Source organism: Ursus americanus, chromosome 1, assembly GCF_024610735.1.
Source record: "Ursus americanus isolate L20-20 chromosome 1, mUrsAme1.1.p, whole genome shotgun sequence".
Taxonomy (NCBI): Eukaryota; Metazoa; Chordata; class Mammalia; order Carnivora; family Ursidae; genus Ursus; species Ursus americanus.
The window spans coordinates 66,215,783-66,233,801 of record NC_142127.1 but is presented as its reverse complement, the minus strand read 5'-3'; the positions used below and the strand labels follow the sequence as shown (position 1 = coordinate 66,233,801).

The 18,019-nt window shown below is 40.5% G+C and overlaps 1 protein-coding gene across 5 annotated transcripts in view; it reads right to left on the bottom strand.

The window, feature by feature from the left end:
• MYO1B (myosin IB) overlaps window positions 1-18,019 on the bottom strand; it is a 175,220-nt gene that overhangs the window by 69,047 nt on the left and 88,154 nt on the right. For all 5 annotated transcript variants that reach the window (XM_045806360.2, XM_045806365.2, XM_045806363.2 and 2 more), the window contains exons 5-6: window positions 7,101-7,205; window positions 3,207-3,253 (exon numbers count right to left, since the gene is read on the bottom strand). In XM_045806360.2, the coding sequence (XP_045662316.1) occupies window positions 3,207-3,253; window positions 7,101-7,205 (152 nt within the window). The remainder of the gene's footprint in view (window positions 1-3,206; window positions 3,254-7,100; window positions 7,206-18,019) is intronic.

Sequence of the window (18,019 nt, the reverse complement as noted above, 5' to 3'; positions counted from 1 at the left end):
ATAGGGGGTCTGCAGACAGTACAGTAAACCCCGGGCAGAGTGGGAAAGGAAGCTGACCAGGGATACACGAAAGGACAGCACTGGGAACTCAGAGGATCTGGGGATGGCATTCTTCCCAGGAGCTTGTCATGAGTCTTCTCAGAGAAAACCAACGCCTTCCCACTGCCTAGAAAATCAAGTCCAAGACCCTGAACCTGATACTCCAAGCCCTCCGGGTGAGGCCCCGACCCATCTCTGCAGGCCTTTTTGGCCCACGGCTCTCTTCACAGATCCTCTCGTCCTGCCACTGACTCGGACAAGTGCAGGTCCCCTCTGGTCTCTCTCCTCCGCTTCCCCATGCCAGCTCTTCCTGCTTTCTATTCAATTTTGGCACATTTCAATCTTACGGGCCCACTCAGAACTGTCCCCTGCCTCAGGCTCCTCCAGCTTCTCTATTCCGAATTTCCATAAAACGATTTTTGGAACTCACTCATGGGGAACTTACGATTTTAAATGTTGTGTTATAATTACTTTCAGACATGTCCATTTTTTCTGACTAGTCTACAAGCTTCTTAAAAATATTCATTCATCAATGTTTTCTGAGTATGTACTATGACACCAGGCACTGTTCTAGGTCTGAGGCCACCATAGTGAACAAGGAGGCCGAGCTACTTGCTCCCACGGCTCCTCCTCTCTAAGGTCCAGGATCAGAGAGAAACAGAGAAAGTGAAAAGTGACTACAATCATTCCAGAGACTAATGAATGCCTGAAAAAAATAAAAGCATGATGAAGTCAGAGTCTAGAAAAGGCATCATGAAAGTGACATTTGAGGTGAGACCTAAATGGTGCAAGACGGTGACCCTGCAGAGATCTGGACACAGAGCACATCATGCAGAAGGACGGGCAGCTGCAAAGATCTAAGGCAAGAAGGCGCTCGGCACTCCTGACTGTCACAAAGGCCTGTGCAGCCCAGCCACGCGTGCAAGAGCGGGGCAGAGCTGGCCGCTGCTCCCGCAGGGAGGCACGGGAGGCTCGGGGAGGAGCCTATACTGCACTCCAGGTGCAAGGAGGAGCCGCCGAGCGCTTTCCGCAGAGCAGTGATGAGACTTAAGTTTGTTAAGATCACTCTGGATGCCAGCAGGGAAAGGTCTGTAGGCTGCAAGAGGAGATGCAGGGAGACCTATGCTTAATTAACTGTTTTAGAAAAACAAAACCAAAAACCCAAATCGGAGGTTTCAAACAAATGAATACATTGTATGGGTTCTTTTATTCTTACTGAATGAAAGGTTGGTAATGGAATTTTCCGGACCCTATGCGTTCTCTCCTAGCTTGGCTCTCTGCAGATAGTAGACGCTCTGATATTATGCCTCTTCCCTCCCCTGAAACCCTTGGTCGAGAACAATGACTTCCAAAGCCTTAAATGTCTCTTTTCAAAAACAGTGGGGGTCACTTTTTTAACAGAAGTTCCATAGGTTGAACTAGAGGTACGTGGAGGGTGGGGGGCACTGTGAGGCACCTCCATGAGAACACTGGTCTGATATGTCAGTGGCAATAAGCATGCATAACTACACCACACCACCGTCTACCACACTGCTCAGTGAAGAGATCAAGTTCATCACACAGTCAAAGGAAATGCAATTTCCCGAGAGTACAAATGTTTAATACATAAACCACTGTTATATACAGTAGTGACTGTAAATACAGCAGAGTCCTATCAAATTATAATGTGGATTTGAGTATATTAATGGCCAAGTCACAGACTACCAAGCAGAGAAATTACTAAAAACTAGGCATGAAATGATTTAGTCTGTAATCAAGTATTAATCTTGTATCCTAATACCCATGTTATAATAGGATTTCTCTGAAGTCACTTATTAAGCCCAATCACCTGCCAAGCCCTTCACTAGATTTCAAACATCACAGAGTAGTAATGACTCTTCAGGCAATATGGTTTTCTTCATTTTTATAGTCTATAGACCAAACATATTTAGATATTTTTTAAAGTGTATGTGTATAATTCGCAAACAGCAAAAAAAAAAAAAAAAAAAAAAAAAAGTTTCCATAAAGGAGCTTGATCTCTTGGAATTACTTCTATCTGCCCACACCTTGCTTCTAACTCTATTTATATAATGAGATTAGCCATGTTACCACAACAGGAAAAGGCATGGCTCAAATCAGCTATAACCACGTAAAGGGCTAATCCAATGGAAAAAATTCACAGCCCTGGAATTAGGAACCTCAGCCTTCCACTTTCAAGCTACCAGAACTACCTCTACCTGAGGTCACCGTCTTGCCTTAAGCACTGGGTGACTCTAAGGAGAAAAAAAGCAAAGACGGAGACTAAAAGAAGTGATGTGGAGAAAGGGAAGGAAGGGTCTCTGGAAGAGAGGCATAAAAATCATCCAAAATGGTCCCACCTAATGTATATGAGAAGAGAGCTTATAAAGAAAGTGGCCTTTTATTATAAAATTTATAAGATTGGTTAAACTATAGAAAAAAGGGGCCAATTTCGAAACGTCACCATCACACTCCATGTACTTCCCCCACCCGCCACCAGGCAGTGTCTGTGTTTCCATAAAGACCAAAGGCAGGACAGCGAGTGCTCAGCTGAGAGACCCCCAGCGGGCTGCCAAGCGCAGTGCATGCTGGGGAGAGCCGGGAGATGAGGCCAGGAAGGTGTGTCTTCCTGCACTCAGCATTTCCCAACTCAACCAAACTCGAAACATCAATTCACTGCAGTTTTTACTATCCAGTCCTCCTCCCCACCCCCTGCCAAGAGCTGTCAAATCTAATGACTTCACCTCTATAAAGAGGACACTTCCATCCTTCCTCGTCCCACTGAATAAAGGGCAAAAACTATAGAGTACACAAACTTGACACCCAGTTTATCCTTCCTTCTACTTAATCTGACTCTTAGTTGTGATTTCTAAATACCAAAACTCAGATAAGTAAAGAGTTCTTCTAAAAAGCCTCATTTCAATTGCCCATGGAATTCTATAATACGTGACAAGAAAAGTATGAAAGAAAAGGCTGTCACTCCAAAAAGAATTAAAAAGAAAAATCCCAGATAGCAAAAAATAGTCCTTAGAGAACTTTCAGCGTCTCAACAGCAATGGTGTTCTTATTTTTCAAATGTGTATATTAAGAAATACTAAACATCTACTGGTTGTTTAAACATACATGAGCTAAATATTAGTGTTAACACTTATGCTTCTACAAATACTTACAAATCTAGAGGAGTTGTCATTCCTTACAGTCTTGGCATTTCCAAAAGCTAGTAAGAAAGAAACAGATGCATGGGTAAAATTGACAGAAAAATAATTTCGAGCAGAAATTTAAAGCAAATGGAGTATTCGATAGTTATAAATCCTAGAAAATACAACTTGTAGCAATGACATTTCTGTCTGAGCTTCCCATAGAAACATACTGAACACAAATCTTAAGAAAGCTTCCACGTCTTATTATAAGTTCATAGAAAAAGAGATCATTCCTATGATTCATAGAATTTTTTCAAATATTACTATAAATGTAATCTTGTCTAATTAAATACCTTTTGCTGTTTTAAGAGTAGTCAGTTGAGTGGATAGCAAGCAAGGCTTGTATTCATTATCATCAGTGTAAATAAGATTACTTCAGAGATGACTACTTAATATTGTCAAAGGCTTTATGGAACTTGATGACGTTTCCAGATGGAAAAAAGCACAAGAAACTTTAAATTATTTAATTTACTTTAAAATGAAGCTACTGAAATTGATTATACATGTAACTGTGAAATATAAAAAGAGTAAGAGATTTGGAAACTAACATAATTTCCAGTAGTTTGGAAATACTACACGGTTTCTATAGTTATACCCATCAGACCTTAGTGCAACTTTCCAGAAAATAAAGAAAACCAAATTGGCCCATAATGCAGAATCCAAGTTTATTCCAAACTTAGCTGCTGCGAGGAGCCCAGTGTCCCAAGGAGTCCCTTTTTAAAAAATGAGGGCACATAAGAACCATAGGTCAATGCCACCCAGGGTCAGAATGCTCCTGTTCCATATAGAGATTTCATGATGTCATAAAGAAAAAGGTCTGTTTCACCAAGCTTGTGCACAAAGTAGTGGCAAATTAATCTGGGCCATGGTAGTAGAGAAGGAAGCTGAATAAACATAAGGCATATAAGCAGAGGGATCCCTGTTTGACGCTTTGCAAGAAGCCCAGCAGTGTACCTCAAACCTCAATGTGCAAACCAGTCACCTAAGGATCTTGTTCGATGGGTCTGGGGATGGTCATGAAATTCTGCATTTCTCCAAACACTCCCCATCCCACCCACCCCTGTTACTAGGATCCCTGGGCCCTGCTGCAAGAACTAAAGAGTACTCAGTAATGTGGCAACCAGAAAAACGAATCTTGAGATTAAGAGGCCAGGCATCAAATCCCTGGAAGCCTCCATAACATCACTAAATTAAACAGAGGGAAGATTAGAGTAACAGGAGCTCAAATGATGACTAAGGGCTAAAGGCTGAACCAAGTTTTGAAAGCAGTCACGTGACCGCGGGTTTCCATCTAAGTTCACCCGGGATATTCAGTAGCCAAACCCGATGCGTGATATTTCATGTTAGTTGGCTTTTTTGTGTTTTTGAAAAAATAGTTGGTGCTGGCTCAGTTCAGTCTAAATGTTCAAAGTCAACACAGGGAAAGTTCTTTGCGTCAGCGATTAAGCTTGGGAGGGGTATAGTTTGGTAGGTCCCTGACGCCAAATTCCCTCTTCAGTAGAAAATCAGCTGAGGTGCTCTACTGAGTGGGGAAACCTGCACACAGGAAATACTCAAAAAAGGATACTTACTGAAGAGGCTCACATCATTATCTAGCTTCCAGCACCAGCTAAGAGCCTTAATGAACGCAACCCTGAAAATGCTGAGTGTCGCCCTAGTGGTCACGAAGACCACGACATTACTCATGCTTTGTACAGGCTAGCCTTCCCAGTGGGTGTGAACATGTAGGGGGCCAAGCTAACTAACTTGCACAGCCCCAAAGTCCAGCCTGAGATGCTGATGCATAAAGGACAGTTTATTGTGGCTTGAAGGTCAAGGTCAAGTGAAAGAATTGCTTCAAAAAAACTTTATTCAGGGAGCCATTTGCACACCATAAACCATCTTTTCATCAAACAAACCCAAGTTGCACACACAGCTCTAAACACTAAAGTCTTTTATTGTGAGCCACAGAATCAAAAACAAGTGTTCCATTCTAGAACACTTTTGAGACACATTCCTCAATGGTTTTTTTTTAAGTTCATTGTTCTAAGTGTTCATTTACAGTAGCAGTTCCAGTTAAAAAGTAAAGCATTCCCATAAAAGATAATACATGCCCACAGCAGACATTTCTCCCATTTCCTGCACTGGGGCCTAGTTCCAAACAGCATCAAATAAAGGGCCAGATTCTCATCACAGATGCAAGCTATAGCACTCCACAGTGCTTCTCCTTTAGATCTCAGCATTCTTAAAATAAGCATATACAGAAATACACGTACAGCACCCTAACTTAAAAGCAAAAGGCAAAGTAAACAAAAAATCAAATACTGGAACAATAAAATGAAGATACAGCACTTTCTGTAATAGCTTCTTTATTCATTAAGGTGACAAAGGAGACGAAAGATGGGTAACAATGGAATAGATGTTTCAGCCTTTGCTTTTCACGATAAAGTATTTTCACTAGTCTTATCTCACTATCTGGGGGATGAAGGAGGGACTAGGTCCAGGTAACAAAGAACACAGGCAGGGTTCTGTCCCTCCACGCTGGGGGGCATCCCACTCACCCCAAAGCACCTCTGCTTGAATCCACGTTAAATCTCGACCCTCCATGACTTTGAATAAAGAGTTAAACCAAACTACTCTTCTACACCAAGGAGTCTAATCAGGGCTGTTCCGGACCCTTCCCCACCAGGGGACATTTGGAAATGTCCGGAAACATTTTCGATGCTGACAACTAGGGGCAGGGGTGCTCCTGGCACCTAGTGGGTAGAGGCCAGGAATGCGGCTAAACATCTTACCATGAAGGCACAGGACAGCACTCCATAGCAGAGATTTATCCAGTCCAAAATGAGGTTGAGAAACCCTACTCTATCACAACTGTATCAAGTGACAAAATAAAGACATGCTTACAATATAAAGCAAAAATTAAGGGCTTGCCATCAATAGGGAAAGACTGATTTACTGTTTCCAAAGCAAAGAATGGTGTATGCCTATGGTTTATGCCAACCTCCATGGCATTAGGGGGACTCACCTCTGGCTTTTTCTGATGACATTATGGACTACACGTATACGTCTCCCACCAATTTTTATGTTGAAGTCCTAACCCCAATGTGATTGTATTTGGAGCTGGGCCTTTAGGAAGTCATTAGGGTTGTATGAGGTCATAAGCCAACCAGGGTCCCCACCCCTGACCACCACACACAACGAAGAGGTCATGTGATCACACAGCAAGATGGTGGCGACCTCTTCAAGCCAAGAGGCCTTCCTTGCCAGCACCTTCACTCTAGGACTTCTGAGCCTCCAGAAGTGTAAGAAAATACATTTCTGTGGTTTAAGCCACCAGTCTATGGTACTTTGATAGAGCAGCCCGAGCCGGCTAACACAGATGGCCAACCACAGAATCTGAACTCCAGAGTCAGGTTTAAGCTTTCCGTGACCCTCGAAACAGCCGTCCTTTAGATGTTTCTCTGGCACGGCCTTTCTGACAACAGAAATAAGCAGCCACAGGTATTATCCCGAATGATAAACTGCGCTGCACTCACGCGGCACTTCCTCACCAAGTTTTTCCTAGCCATCAAATCAAATGCAAATATCAGGTGATTATTTTTAGGCAAAATTGGAGTGATTCAAATAAAAATTGAAAGGGAAAAAAATGAATGTAAGTGGGAAAGCTCCTTTTAGATGAATAAACCGTCTCCTTCTTTAAGCACCTGAAGCCAAGAGTCCTTAGGACACAGCTCATTTGCTCGGCAGGTCTGGGCCTGAATCTTCCTTCCTCTCTCCCCGCTCCCCCTAACCCCCCTCCCAGCCCACCAGGTACCTGAAGAGCCCTGCAAACTGGATCTACTGTACGAGTCACACTGACCCAATGTACACAGAAAATCCTACCTTCCAGGACTGGGTTGGACTGTAAAAGCTGCTCTTTGACTTGGTTCACTTCTGCTCCTTTTCCACAAACGGCTGCTACGTAGGACATAACAAGCTTGCTGGCCTCTGTGGATGAAAACAAATCCTATCAATAAATTAAGAAGAAATCTGGAAAAAAATTTTAGAGGAAGGAAATGGGTGTAGAAGATCCACTAATACTGTTTTCAAATGCCTTTATACCTGGGATTTAAATAATGTTTTGGAAATCTTTTAAAATATGTGTGCTTTCCACCAGTCAGAATGGCTAAAATCAACAACACAGGAAACAACAGGTGTTGGCGAGGATGCGGGGAAAGGGGAACCCTCTTGCACTATTGGTGGGAATGCAAACTGGTGCAGCCACTCTGGAAAACAGGACGGAGGGTCCTCAAAAAGTTAAAAATAGAACTACCTTATGATCCAGCAATTACACTACTAGATATTTCCCAAAGGATACAGAAACACTGAATCGAAGGGTACATGCACCCTGATGTTTACAGTGCAGTATCAATAATAGACAAACTATGGAAAGAGCCCAAGTGTCCGTTGACAGGTGAATGGATAAAGAGGATGTGGCGTATATATCCAATGGAATAGTACTCAGCCATCGAAAAGAATCAAATCTTGCCATTTTGCAACGACGTGGATGGAGCTGGAGAGTATTCTACTAAGCGAAATAAGTTAGTCAGAGAAAGACAAATACCATATGATTTCACTCATGTGGAATTTAAGAAACAAAACAAATGATCATAGGGGAAAAAAGAGAGAAGCAAACCAGGAAACAGACTTAACTATAGAGAACAAACTGATGGTCACCAGAGGGCATGGGGGGTGGGGGTGGGGGTTATATGGATGATGGGGATTAAGGAGTATACTGGTTGTAATGAGCACCGGATATTGTACCTAAGTGCTGAGTCACTAAATTCTATACCTAAAACTAATATTATACTGTGTATTAACAGGAATTTAAATAAAAACAAAAAAAATTAAAAATTTAAAAAAATATATTTGTGCTTTCTATTCAGTGACATGTCATTCATTCAGATACAATAAGAATTGCGCTTAAAAATTATCACCAGGATGAAAAAAAATTTGCTGAGTAATATAATCAACAACAATGTCAGGAGAACTATCTTCTTAAAGCAATCATTCACACATAATTACAATATTATACACAGATAATTCAAGCCAAAAATAACTTGGTAACCTGGGTAGTTTTACAGAAGTATTTTTAAAGTTTAAAAGAACTATCCTCCTCAAAAATATTTTCAAATCAAACTAGTTTGCTCACAACCAGACTAAATTAGTTACTCTTCAACTCAATTAAAAAGCCCAGCAGCTAATGTAAGGATTTGGTAACAAGAAAGTTAGCTTTTTCAGGGCACAGTTGTTTTCAAAGGTTTCACCAGTAACTCTGAAAGGTAAGCTGCTAAAAGAAGCCAGCCACGTGTGGCATACAAAGAATTCTTAGCTCAAAGGTGGGCAAGGTTTGTTTTTGGTGGCTTTATCCTTCGGTGTCTATCAGCCTGTGTCCCCTCCCAGCATCTGCCTCTTAGAACCTGATCTTTTGAATACTGCCTTCCAAGGAATATTAATATTCAGGGAAAATGAGGTCCAAAGTCAAATGAATTAGATGAAGTGAAATAGGTTTCTTTTTAAAGGGCTTCCTGGAGAATCATGTGCATGGCGGAATTCTGGAAAAGGCTCTAGAATGCTACATTTCCCAGACTGGTTTGCCATGGGATCTGTTTCTCACGGAGCTGTCCTCGTTCTGATTTTCCATAACCAGGGAGGGGCTCGACTATTAACTATCAGCAGAATTCCCTTCATTTGGGCAGTCGAGGCAAGGAGACTCATCAGAAATCTTGCTTTCTCTAAAGTCTGTGCACTGGTGCCACCATCTGAGAGCAGGACGCCTTCCTTTGATCTGAGTGACGATACCCCTGCCCACAGGTGTAAGGGGGCAGATCTCAACACTGCCCTTTCTCATAGAGAAACCTACAGGTGGCTTCCAGTCCCACCACGAAGAAGTAATAAATGAACAACTGGAATTCACGTTGGGCACAGTGCCCGGCACTTGCTTTAGGGCTTTAGAGCAACCCAAAAGCATTGACTAACAGAGCTACTGAGCACCAAGAATCCACACCAGGTCACATAGTTCTCAAGGCCTGACGCAGAAGCAAACAGGGTATAGGGAAAGCAAACAATCTCATGGAGCCCTGAGAAATAAGGTGGGAGACTGGGTACTTCTGCAATGGTTGCAGTGAAGTCTTCCTCCAGTGTGCTTTCTGGGTAATGAAAATGGGTCCACACAGGTTCTCTGGTGGTCTGTGATGGCTGGTTTCTGTTGTCTTCTTTTAGGGACTGCAACTGAGAAATGCCAATCTTTTCATCTTTGTGATTCCCTTCCTCCAAAGGGCCCTGTCCCTTCACACACCTTCCACTGTGTAAAGTTTCTGAACTACATTTTCCACTGTTCTCAGGATTTCAGAATCTAAAAGCTGGTGAATTATATATGGAGAGAGAGTTTATATGCTATCACGTGTCATTTGACTTCCTGGTGCCACAGTTCCCTCTACCCATTGGTCTGAACTGGAACTCTTCTTCCGGTCACTTCAGGATACTTTCTTTCTAGGCTCTCTGGCTTTCGAGTTCAGGCGAGGCTGCCCTCCCAGGAAATTCCTGACATCCTGTGCTGGCTGGTCTCCAACTCTGGGCCACCTCTCCTGAGTTTCCCACGCATCCCAACTCCAGTCTGGCCTCTGAAGCAACTCACCTCCAGGCCTGCTTTCCCATCATTCCACCTGTCATTGGTACCTTCGCTCCCCATCCTCGCCTCCACCTTCACACGTTATTATATCCCTGACAAGAATTCCTGGCCTATCTTTCTACCCATTATACTACTACAAGACTGGAAGTATTCATAGGCACAATAACAGTCTCAGATGGTGGCAAATGCACATAGACATAGACACACACACACACACACACACACACACACACACACACACATTTATTTTAGATGAAAAAGTAAGTTTCCTTTTAGGTAAACTCACAATAAATATTAAAAGTCCAGGTCAGGCTGTTTTGTTTATTCCAGTGATTATGGACCTCACTGTAGCCAAACCTCAAACTTCAGATACATGACCACGCTGAGTTCTCTGGAAATCCTGTTCTGGACCAGGATGGACTCTTAGGGACAAAATGCTGGGGGTGGGGGCAGGGGCAGGAATCAACCAAGAATCAAAATTCTCTGGTGGCTGTTGGAACTGGTTTGGCCTCTCAGAGAATTTTTAATGGCCAGTATGAAAAGAATCAAGTTTTCTCAGGGTCAAATCTGTTTAAAAAACGGTACAAGGAGCAGATCTTTTGGAATTCGGATTGAACTTACATCTGGCTGTTAAACTAAATATAAACCCACAGTATCAACTGACATAGAAGAGGAGTTAACCTAATTGAAATTAGGAATGACGTTTATTAACTTTAAAATCTATTTAAGTAATTCAAATATAATTTTTAAATGTAGTTCAAGGATACTTACTCCTAAGTTGTTAAAAAGTTCATACATTCAATTCTTCACTATCTTCGGGAAATCTAATCCTGGATTCATTTTGGTAATTCATTTTTGGAAGCCAGGAGTAAGGGTAGTTTTCTTTAAACAATCTCATTATCTAAAAGAGACAACTCTTAGAATTTTTCCCCTGACATAATACTTGATCTAAATTAAGCAGCTCATGAGATACTCAACACTTCAGAGAAGTAAGTAGAAGAGTAAGGATAAGTTGCAAGGTCCAACATAGTTTAGAAGACCGTTCTCCTAATATTTCACCATGCTGGAAACAGGAAATACAGTTGTCTCATGGAGCTTTCTGCTTCATTTCCTTTTGGCCCTTCTGTACTGAAGTTCAAATAAAGTTGTATCTTTATTCGAGTATGTAGATTTTTATCCAAAGCAAAACTTCACGTAATAACCTCTATGACTGAAATATATTTCTAAGAATCAAGAATTATCATCTTCTGTATTTCAAAGTCCAGTTTTTGGATTATGTTGATTGTTACAGAAACCAACTAAACATGACCTTGGCAATCACGGCATACAATTAGAAGCACTTTCCAAAACAACACTCTTGAACAGAGGATACTTTCATCCAGTAATCACACTCTTCACTGACAATGTCTTTCATGTACATTGTAAAAATAGAAAATGATTCTACTTGAGACAAAAAGGCATATTCTTCACGTGTACTCAAAACTCTGAAAAGCACAGCTATTTCAGACCTAAGAACACTGGCATTTAAAACTGGCAAAACATAACAGCATTTGCTTAGAATCAATTCTTAGTTTATCATTTTCTCTCACTCACAGATACTTCACATATGTAAATTTATGTACACATATATGTTTGAATGTAACGTGAATCCTAAAATTCATCAACAGTCAGACAAACGAAATATTAAGTCTTCCAAGTAAAAGTCTCTTCTCACCAGAAAATGGTAGAACACCTAGGGTTTAACAGATATTCTGCGCTAATGGGCAAATGGCCTGTCACACAATACTTGTAAATCAGACTGGATCAGGATTCATTCGACAAAGAGTAGAAAGGGGTACAGAAGATAGATTATGGAATTTTAAATTTCTGATAAGGAAAAAATGAGAACTAATTTAACTCTGTATTCTCTGGTACCTTGTAAAGGATTGTGAACAATATATGTCACCTGTTACTATGCAATTATCACATAATCATATAATTACATAGTAATATTTTTTATGAAAGAAACCACTGTGAAGTAGCAGTAGGTGAATGAGAAAGGAAAAACAAACACTTCAGTGAACAACATTTGCACTCAGAAGGACAACAGGATGGGAATCTTGCTGCTAAGACAGCAAAACCTGTGCGTGTTAACTGAACGGGCTCCCATGGATTCAGTCACGGCATCAGAAGGAAAAAAACGAAAAACGTATGGATACAAGAAAGGCTTATTTGAGTGTTCGTCACAGAACTTCTCATAAATTTATCCAGGAGTTAAAAGTATCCACGTATGCATTCATAGTACATGCAACACCATGAATGTCACGTATAGATCATATAACACACAGACATGTCATACAGCAAACAGCGCCACTCATTTCCACACACACACATACTGATATATTTATCTGCTTCTTCTATCTCTATACTTCTCTATCTCCTTGGTTAAAATATCCAAGTTTTTCTGGGCTCCTGGGTGGCTCAGTTGGTTGAACATCTGCCTTTGGCTCAGGTCATGATCTCAGGGTCCTAGGATGGAACCCCCCACCTTGGGCTCCCTGCTTAGCAGGGAGCCTGCTTCTTCCTCTCCCTCTGTCCCTCCCCGTGCTCATGCTTCTCCTTCCCCCTGCCTCAAATAAATAAATAAAATCTAAAAAAAGAAAAAAATCCAAGTTTTCCTAGGGACTGAGCTTACATAGGTCTCACAGTCCAGTGACCTAAAGACTAAGACTACCTAAATCAATGAGGCCAACTTTGTGTACAATGAAAGAAGGATTCTGCAACACAGAGGAACACCCTTTTCAGCAGCCACAAGTCTGCAAGACTGTAAAGTAAGCCAGCTGCAGCATATCCAAACTAGTCAGACAGGAGGCCTCAAACTGTTCTGGTCGTGGCACAAAAAGCATGGGTCTCGCAATGAGAAATGCAGTCTTTACTCTAAGAGGAATCATGATGGCAATGTTTCTACTGAAATACAACGCTATATACAAGTTGCTCTGCTCCTGGAAGTTGGCCACGAGATCTCTGATAATTAATATAAAACATGTGGATCAAGAGAGGCCTTTCTCACATGGGGAAGAAACAAAACACAAGCTCACTATAATTTGGGCTTCAGTCTGCTTAGCTGTTCTGCTTCCCTAGGACACCTCTGTGAGGAGATGTAAAGTCATACAGATGTAAAGTCGTACAAGGTTATTTGGGGTTCAGAACCAAAGGTCTTAATGAGCAAGGCAGGTTTCATAACTCTCTTAGCAGATGGCTGGAGAGTTCCTAGAAACTGATGTAACTGTAAAATTAGAAACCAAATAATTTATACTGTTTTCTTATGTCAGGATCATCATCTTAGGCCCACAGATTTATTTTGATGTCTTTGGAAAAAATGCAGTTATGATGGTTCGTTCATGTTCTGCCTCCCCTGCCCCCAGCAGTGGTTGAATGATTCTCCACGAACTATCTGTATTCACAGTAGTGAATTCTGAGTTCACTGCCTAGAAATACGGGCACTTTTATGAGGCATGATGAATTTTTTATTTAGCACAGCAGTAATGAATTAAATAGGACCCCAAAGGACTCAAAGAGTTCATGCCTCTCCCTGAGTGCCCACATTATATAATCACGTAGCATAAGAATATCTCCACTGCTTAAGGCCAATAACCTCATCATCCACCAAGGGGGTTTACAATCTCATTAAATTAATTACTTCTTGTAAAATAAGCCCTCTGATACTGCAGAATAGTCCTGTATAAGCTATCAAGTAAAGATTCTTACCGAAAAGAGATACTATGTGTAAATTATACAGCACATTCTGGGCCCTCCATAAATGTTAGTTCTCTTCTTCTTTCGTTTAATTACCAACAAAATCTTTAATAACGATGTGTACTCAAAAACAATTTCAGTGGACGAGATAATGTGGACGAGATAATGTGACATTTCAAAAGTGGCCTGGCATCCCTCTTCCCCACAAAACTGATGAAACCCCCCTCCAAATTCCTCACACGACCATGCTGCAATCTCTATATTATTTTCCATCATTTCATTTTCCTGTAAGTAATCTCCATGAAACAGAGACATTAATCAACACATAAATTCTATGCTTTACTCAGATGGATAGTCTAATGACAACTAAAACCATGATAAAATTTGAGGTAATTTCTGTATCACTGCTTTCAAAATGAAAGAAAAGTGGAAAGAGATGGAATAAGTAAACGAAGCACTAAATGTCCCTGGGGACAGAGAGGCAGCAGATGTTGTTGGGATCTATAAATGAAAAGGAAGAGCTTATTAGCAGCTACCAAAGAGTGTAGTTGAGTAGATATTTTAAAATAGCAGCTCTCAGGACTAGGGTCCACCTCTCAGCACTAGGAGGTTTAATGATAATGGACAGCTGAAGCATGACAAGATCCAGGAATCACAGTAGCTCAAAAATAAGATAAAGGCATCAAATGACCTCTAGGCAGTGCTATTTCAAGGTATGATCCAAAACCCAGCACTACTCAAAGTTGGTAGGTCGATGGACTATTACCGGTCTACACATGAGAACAGGCTTCCGTAAGTTTTCATAGCAATGTGGTCATTTATTTTGTCTGTTTAAACTAAAAACAATTAGAGGTTGCTTCTTCTATGTCTTCTTTTATTTCATTTTTCTGATATCAATCAGGTACAGATCTGGGGAGGGGAGACTGATGTTTCATGGTGGAAGGTCTGAGAAGCACTGCTCTAGAAGGCTATGGTACCCCCCTCCAGCTTCCCACCTGAAGTAGCACCTAGCCTTGTGTACAGCAAACAGAATGACCCTACCAGAGGGAAAAAGCAAAGGCCAAGACGCAGCTGTCTGTTCTTATGACAGAGGGCAAAGGGATCCTAGGAGGGACGAAATCTAGGGAGAATAGGGAGAAAAGGATTCCAAGTGGTGAGTGGTCTGTTGAAACCCAAAGGACAAGTTATTACGTAACGAAATATCAAGAGAAGAGAAAACTACAGAGAAAAAGAATGAACTCCATCCCACCAGATTTCTACCAGAGGAATGAGGTGTTTTTGCTTTTCTCAGAAAAGAATGAACAGCAACCCCCCTGAAATAGTACCAGCAACCTCCACTTAGCTTTTCAATAAGGAAGACACGTGAGCCCACCAGGAGATGGAATCTCAGTACGGGAGGGAGCAGTGTGGTTTACAACCCTCTGAGAAGGAGGGGGTCACGCACTGACATGGCTAATTAGTGGATGTGTTGTCTTCTTGGAATGTATGTTCCAGAGTAGATGAAGACTTGGCCAACACCAATCAAGCCAGTGACCACAACCCACTTCTGATGACTCAGGAACAAAGCGATACAATCAGATTCTCAAAAAACGTATCTTCAGTCATGAAGAAGAAGGAGTAAAAACCTAAAAAAATTAATAGCCATAGGAATATTTTCATCTCTTCCTCCCTCATGCTTAAATAAAAAGAAAGATGTGCTGTGAATAGGCTTGAAGATACAGTCAAAAGGATTGGGGTAAGGAGAAGGTGGCATGAGATATACCAATATAAATGCCTCCTGTCAAGGGATATGGTTTTTAACTTGCCTTGCTACCATTTCCATTGGTCAACTTGGTAGCGAACGAGAAGCTGTACTACTTCTAAGAATTCAATTGTTTCATAAGAAAGAACTGGTTAGTGACAGAAGAGAGGCAAAAACTTTGCCCCAAGACACCAGTGTCCTCTTAAAGTGTCTACTATAAAGACAGAGTTCTGACAACCTAAAGATCTCACAAATTTCTGAACAAATAGAGGTTAAGAGCCCATCCCCAGAGATCAGATGAATGATCTAAAAAGGGACAGGAAACTAAATAATGAAATACTGCCTAAATATAATAGAGAGCAAAACTTCTAATGAAAAGTAGCACGGGCTGCAATTATTGAAAAGGAGAAAAGCATGAGAGTGAGGTGTTCCAGAAGTAAGGTAGGGACTAGTTCACACAGAACCTTATGTAACAAGCACAATGGACTTGACATTTATTTTAGTGCAACCGAAACCATTAAAATGTTTATATAAAAAAATATCTTGAGACAAATGAAAACAGAAAAACAATATATCAAAACTTAGGAGATGCAACTTTTAGGAGGAAAGTTTATAGTCACAAATGTATACATCAAGAATAAAGAAAGATCTCAAATAAACCTAATATTACACCTCAAGGAACCAGAGAAAGAAGAACAAACTAAGCTCAAAGTTAGGGGAAGGAAGGAAATAATACTGATTAGAGCAGAATTAAATGAAACATAGAACTGTAAAATGACAGAAAACATTAATAAAACTAAGAGATGGTTCTTTGAAAAGATAAACCAAATTCACAAACCTTTAACCAAGAAATAAGAGAGGTCTCAAATAAATAAAATTATAAATGAAAGAGGAGACATTCAACAAATGCCATATAAATACAAAGAACTTTAAGAGGCTAGTATGAACAATTACATGCCAACAAACTGGACAACCTATAAGAAATGGATAAGTCCCTAGAAACACACAAACTACCAAGACTGAATCATAAAAAATAGAAAATGCAACAGACCAATAACGAGTAAGATTGAATCAATAATCAAAAACCTCCCCAAATCAGATGGTTTCACTGTTGAATTCTACCAAACATTTAGGGGAGAATTAACACCAATCTCTCTCACTCTTCCAAAACACCGAAGAAGAGGTAACAATTCCAAACACATTTCACAAAGCCAAACTTACCCTGATACCAAAGCCAGATTAGGACACTACACGAAAACTACAGATCAATATCCCTGATGAACACGGATGCAAAAATTCTCCATAAAATACTACCAACCTGAATTCAATGGCTTATTAAGAGCATCACACACGGGGGCGCCTGGGTGGCTCAGTTAGCTGAGCATCCAACTCTTGATTTTAGTTTAGGTGATGATCTCAGGGTCCTGGGATCAAGCCCTGCGTTGGACTCCATGCTCAGTGGGAAGTCTGCTTCAGGATTCTCTCCCTCTCCTTCTGCCCCACCCCTGTTCACGCAAACCCGCTCGCTCTCTCTCTCAAAATAAATAAATCTTAAAAAACAAAAAAAAAAGATCACACTCCATGATCAAGTGATATCATCCCTAAGATGCAAGGATGGTTTAACATATGCAAATCAATAGATGTGACACATCACATTAAGAGAATAAAAGATAAAAATCATATGAGCATCTCTATAGATGCAAAAAAGCATTTGATGAAATTCAATATCCTTTCCTGATAAAAACTCTTAACTAATTGGGCACAGAAGGAACATACCTCAACATAGAAAAGGCCATAAATGACAAGCCCACAGCTAACATCATACTCGATAGTGAAAGGTTGAGAGCTTTTCCTCTAAGATGAGGAATGGGACAAAATTGCCTGCTCTCACCACTCCTATTTGACATAGCAGTAGAAGTCCTAGCCAGAGCAATTATGCAAGGAAAAGAAATAAAAGATACAGAATCAGAAAGAAGTAAAACTGTCTCTGTTTGTAGAGGGATCTTATACATAGAAAACTCTGAAGATGCCACCCAAAAGAACTGTTAGAACTAATAAACTTATTCAATGAAGTTGCAGGAGAAAAGATAAACATACAAAAATCGGTTGTGTTTCTTTATACTGACAACAAAGTATCTGAAAAAGAAATAAAACAATCCTATTCACAAGAGCATCAAAAACAATAAAATACTTAAGAATAAATTTAACCAAGGAGGCAAAAGATCTCTCTACTGAAAACATAAGACACTCATGAAAGAAAATTAAAGACGACACAAATAAATGGAAAAATATCCTATGTTCACAGATTGGAAGAATTAATAGTATTAAAACGTCCACACTACCCAAAGAAATCTACAGATTCAATGTAATCCCTACCAAAATTCCAATGGCATTTCTCACAGAAAACGAAGAAAAAGTCCTAAAATTCATATGGACCTACAAAGAGACCACAAATAGCCAAAGCAATCTTCAGAAAGAAGAGTAAACCTGGAAGCACTATAAATCCTGATTTCAAAACACTACAAAGCTATGGTACTTGCATAAAAACAGACACATAGGGCAAAGAAACAGAATAGAGGAGCCCAGAAATAAAACCATGCATTTCCAGTCAACTAATATTTAACAAGGGAGCCAAGAATACTCAATGGGGAAAAC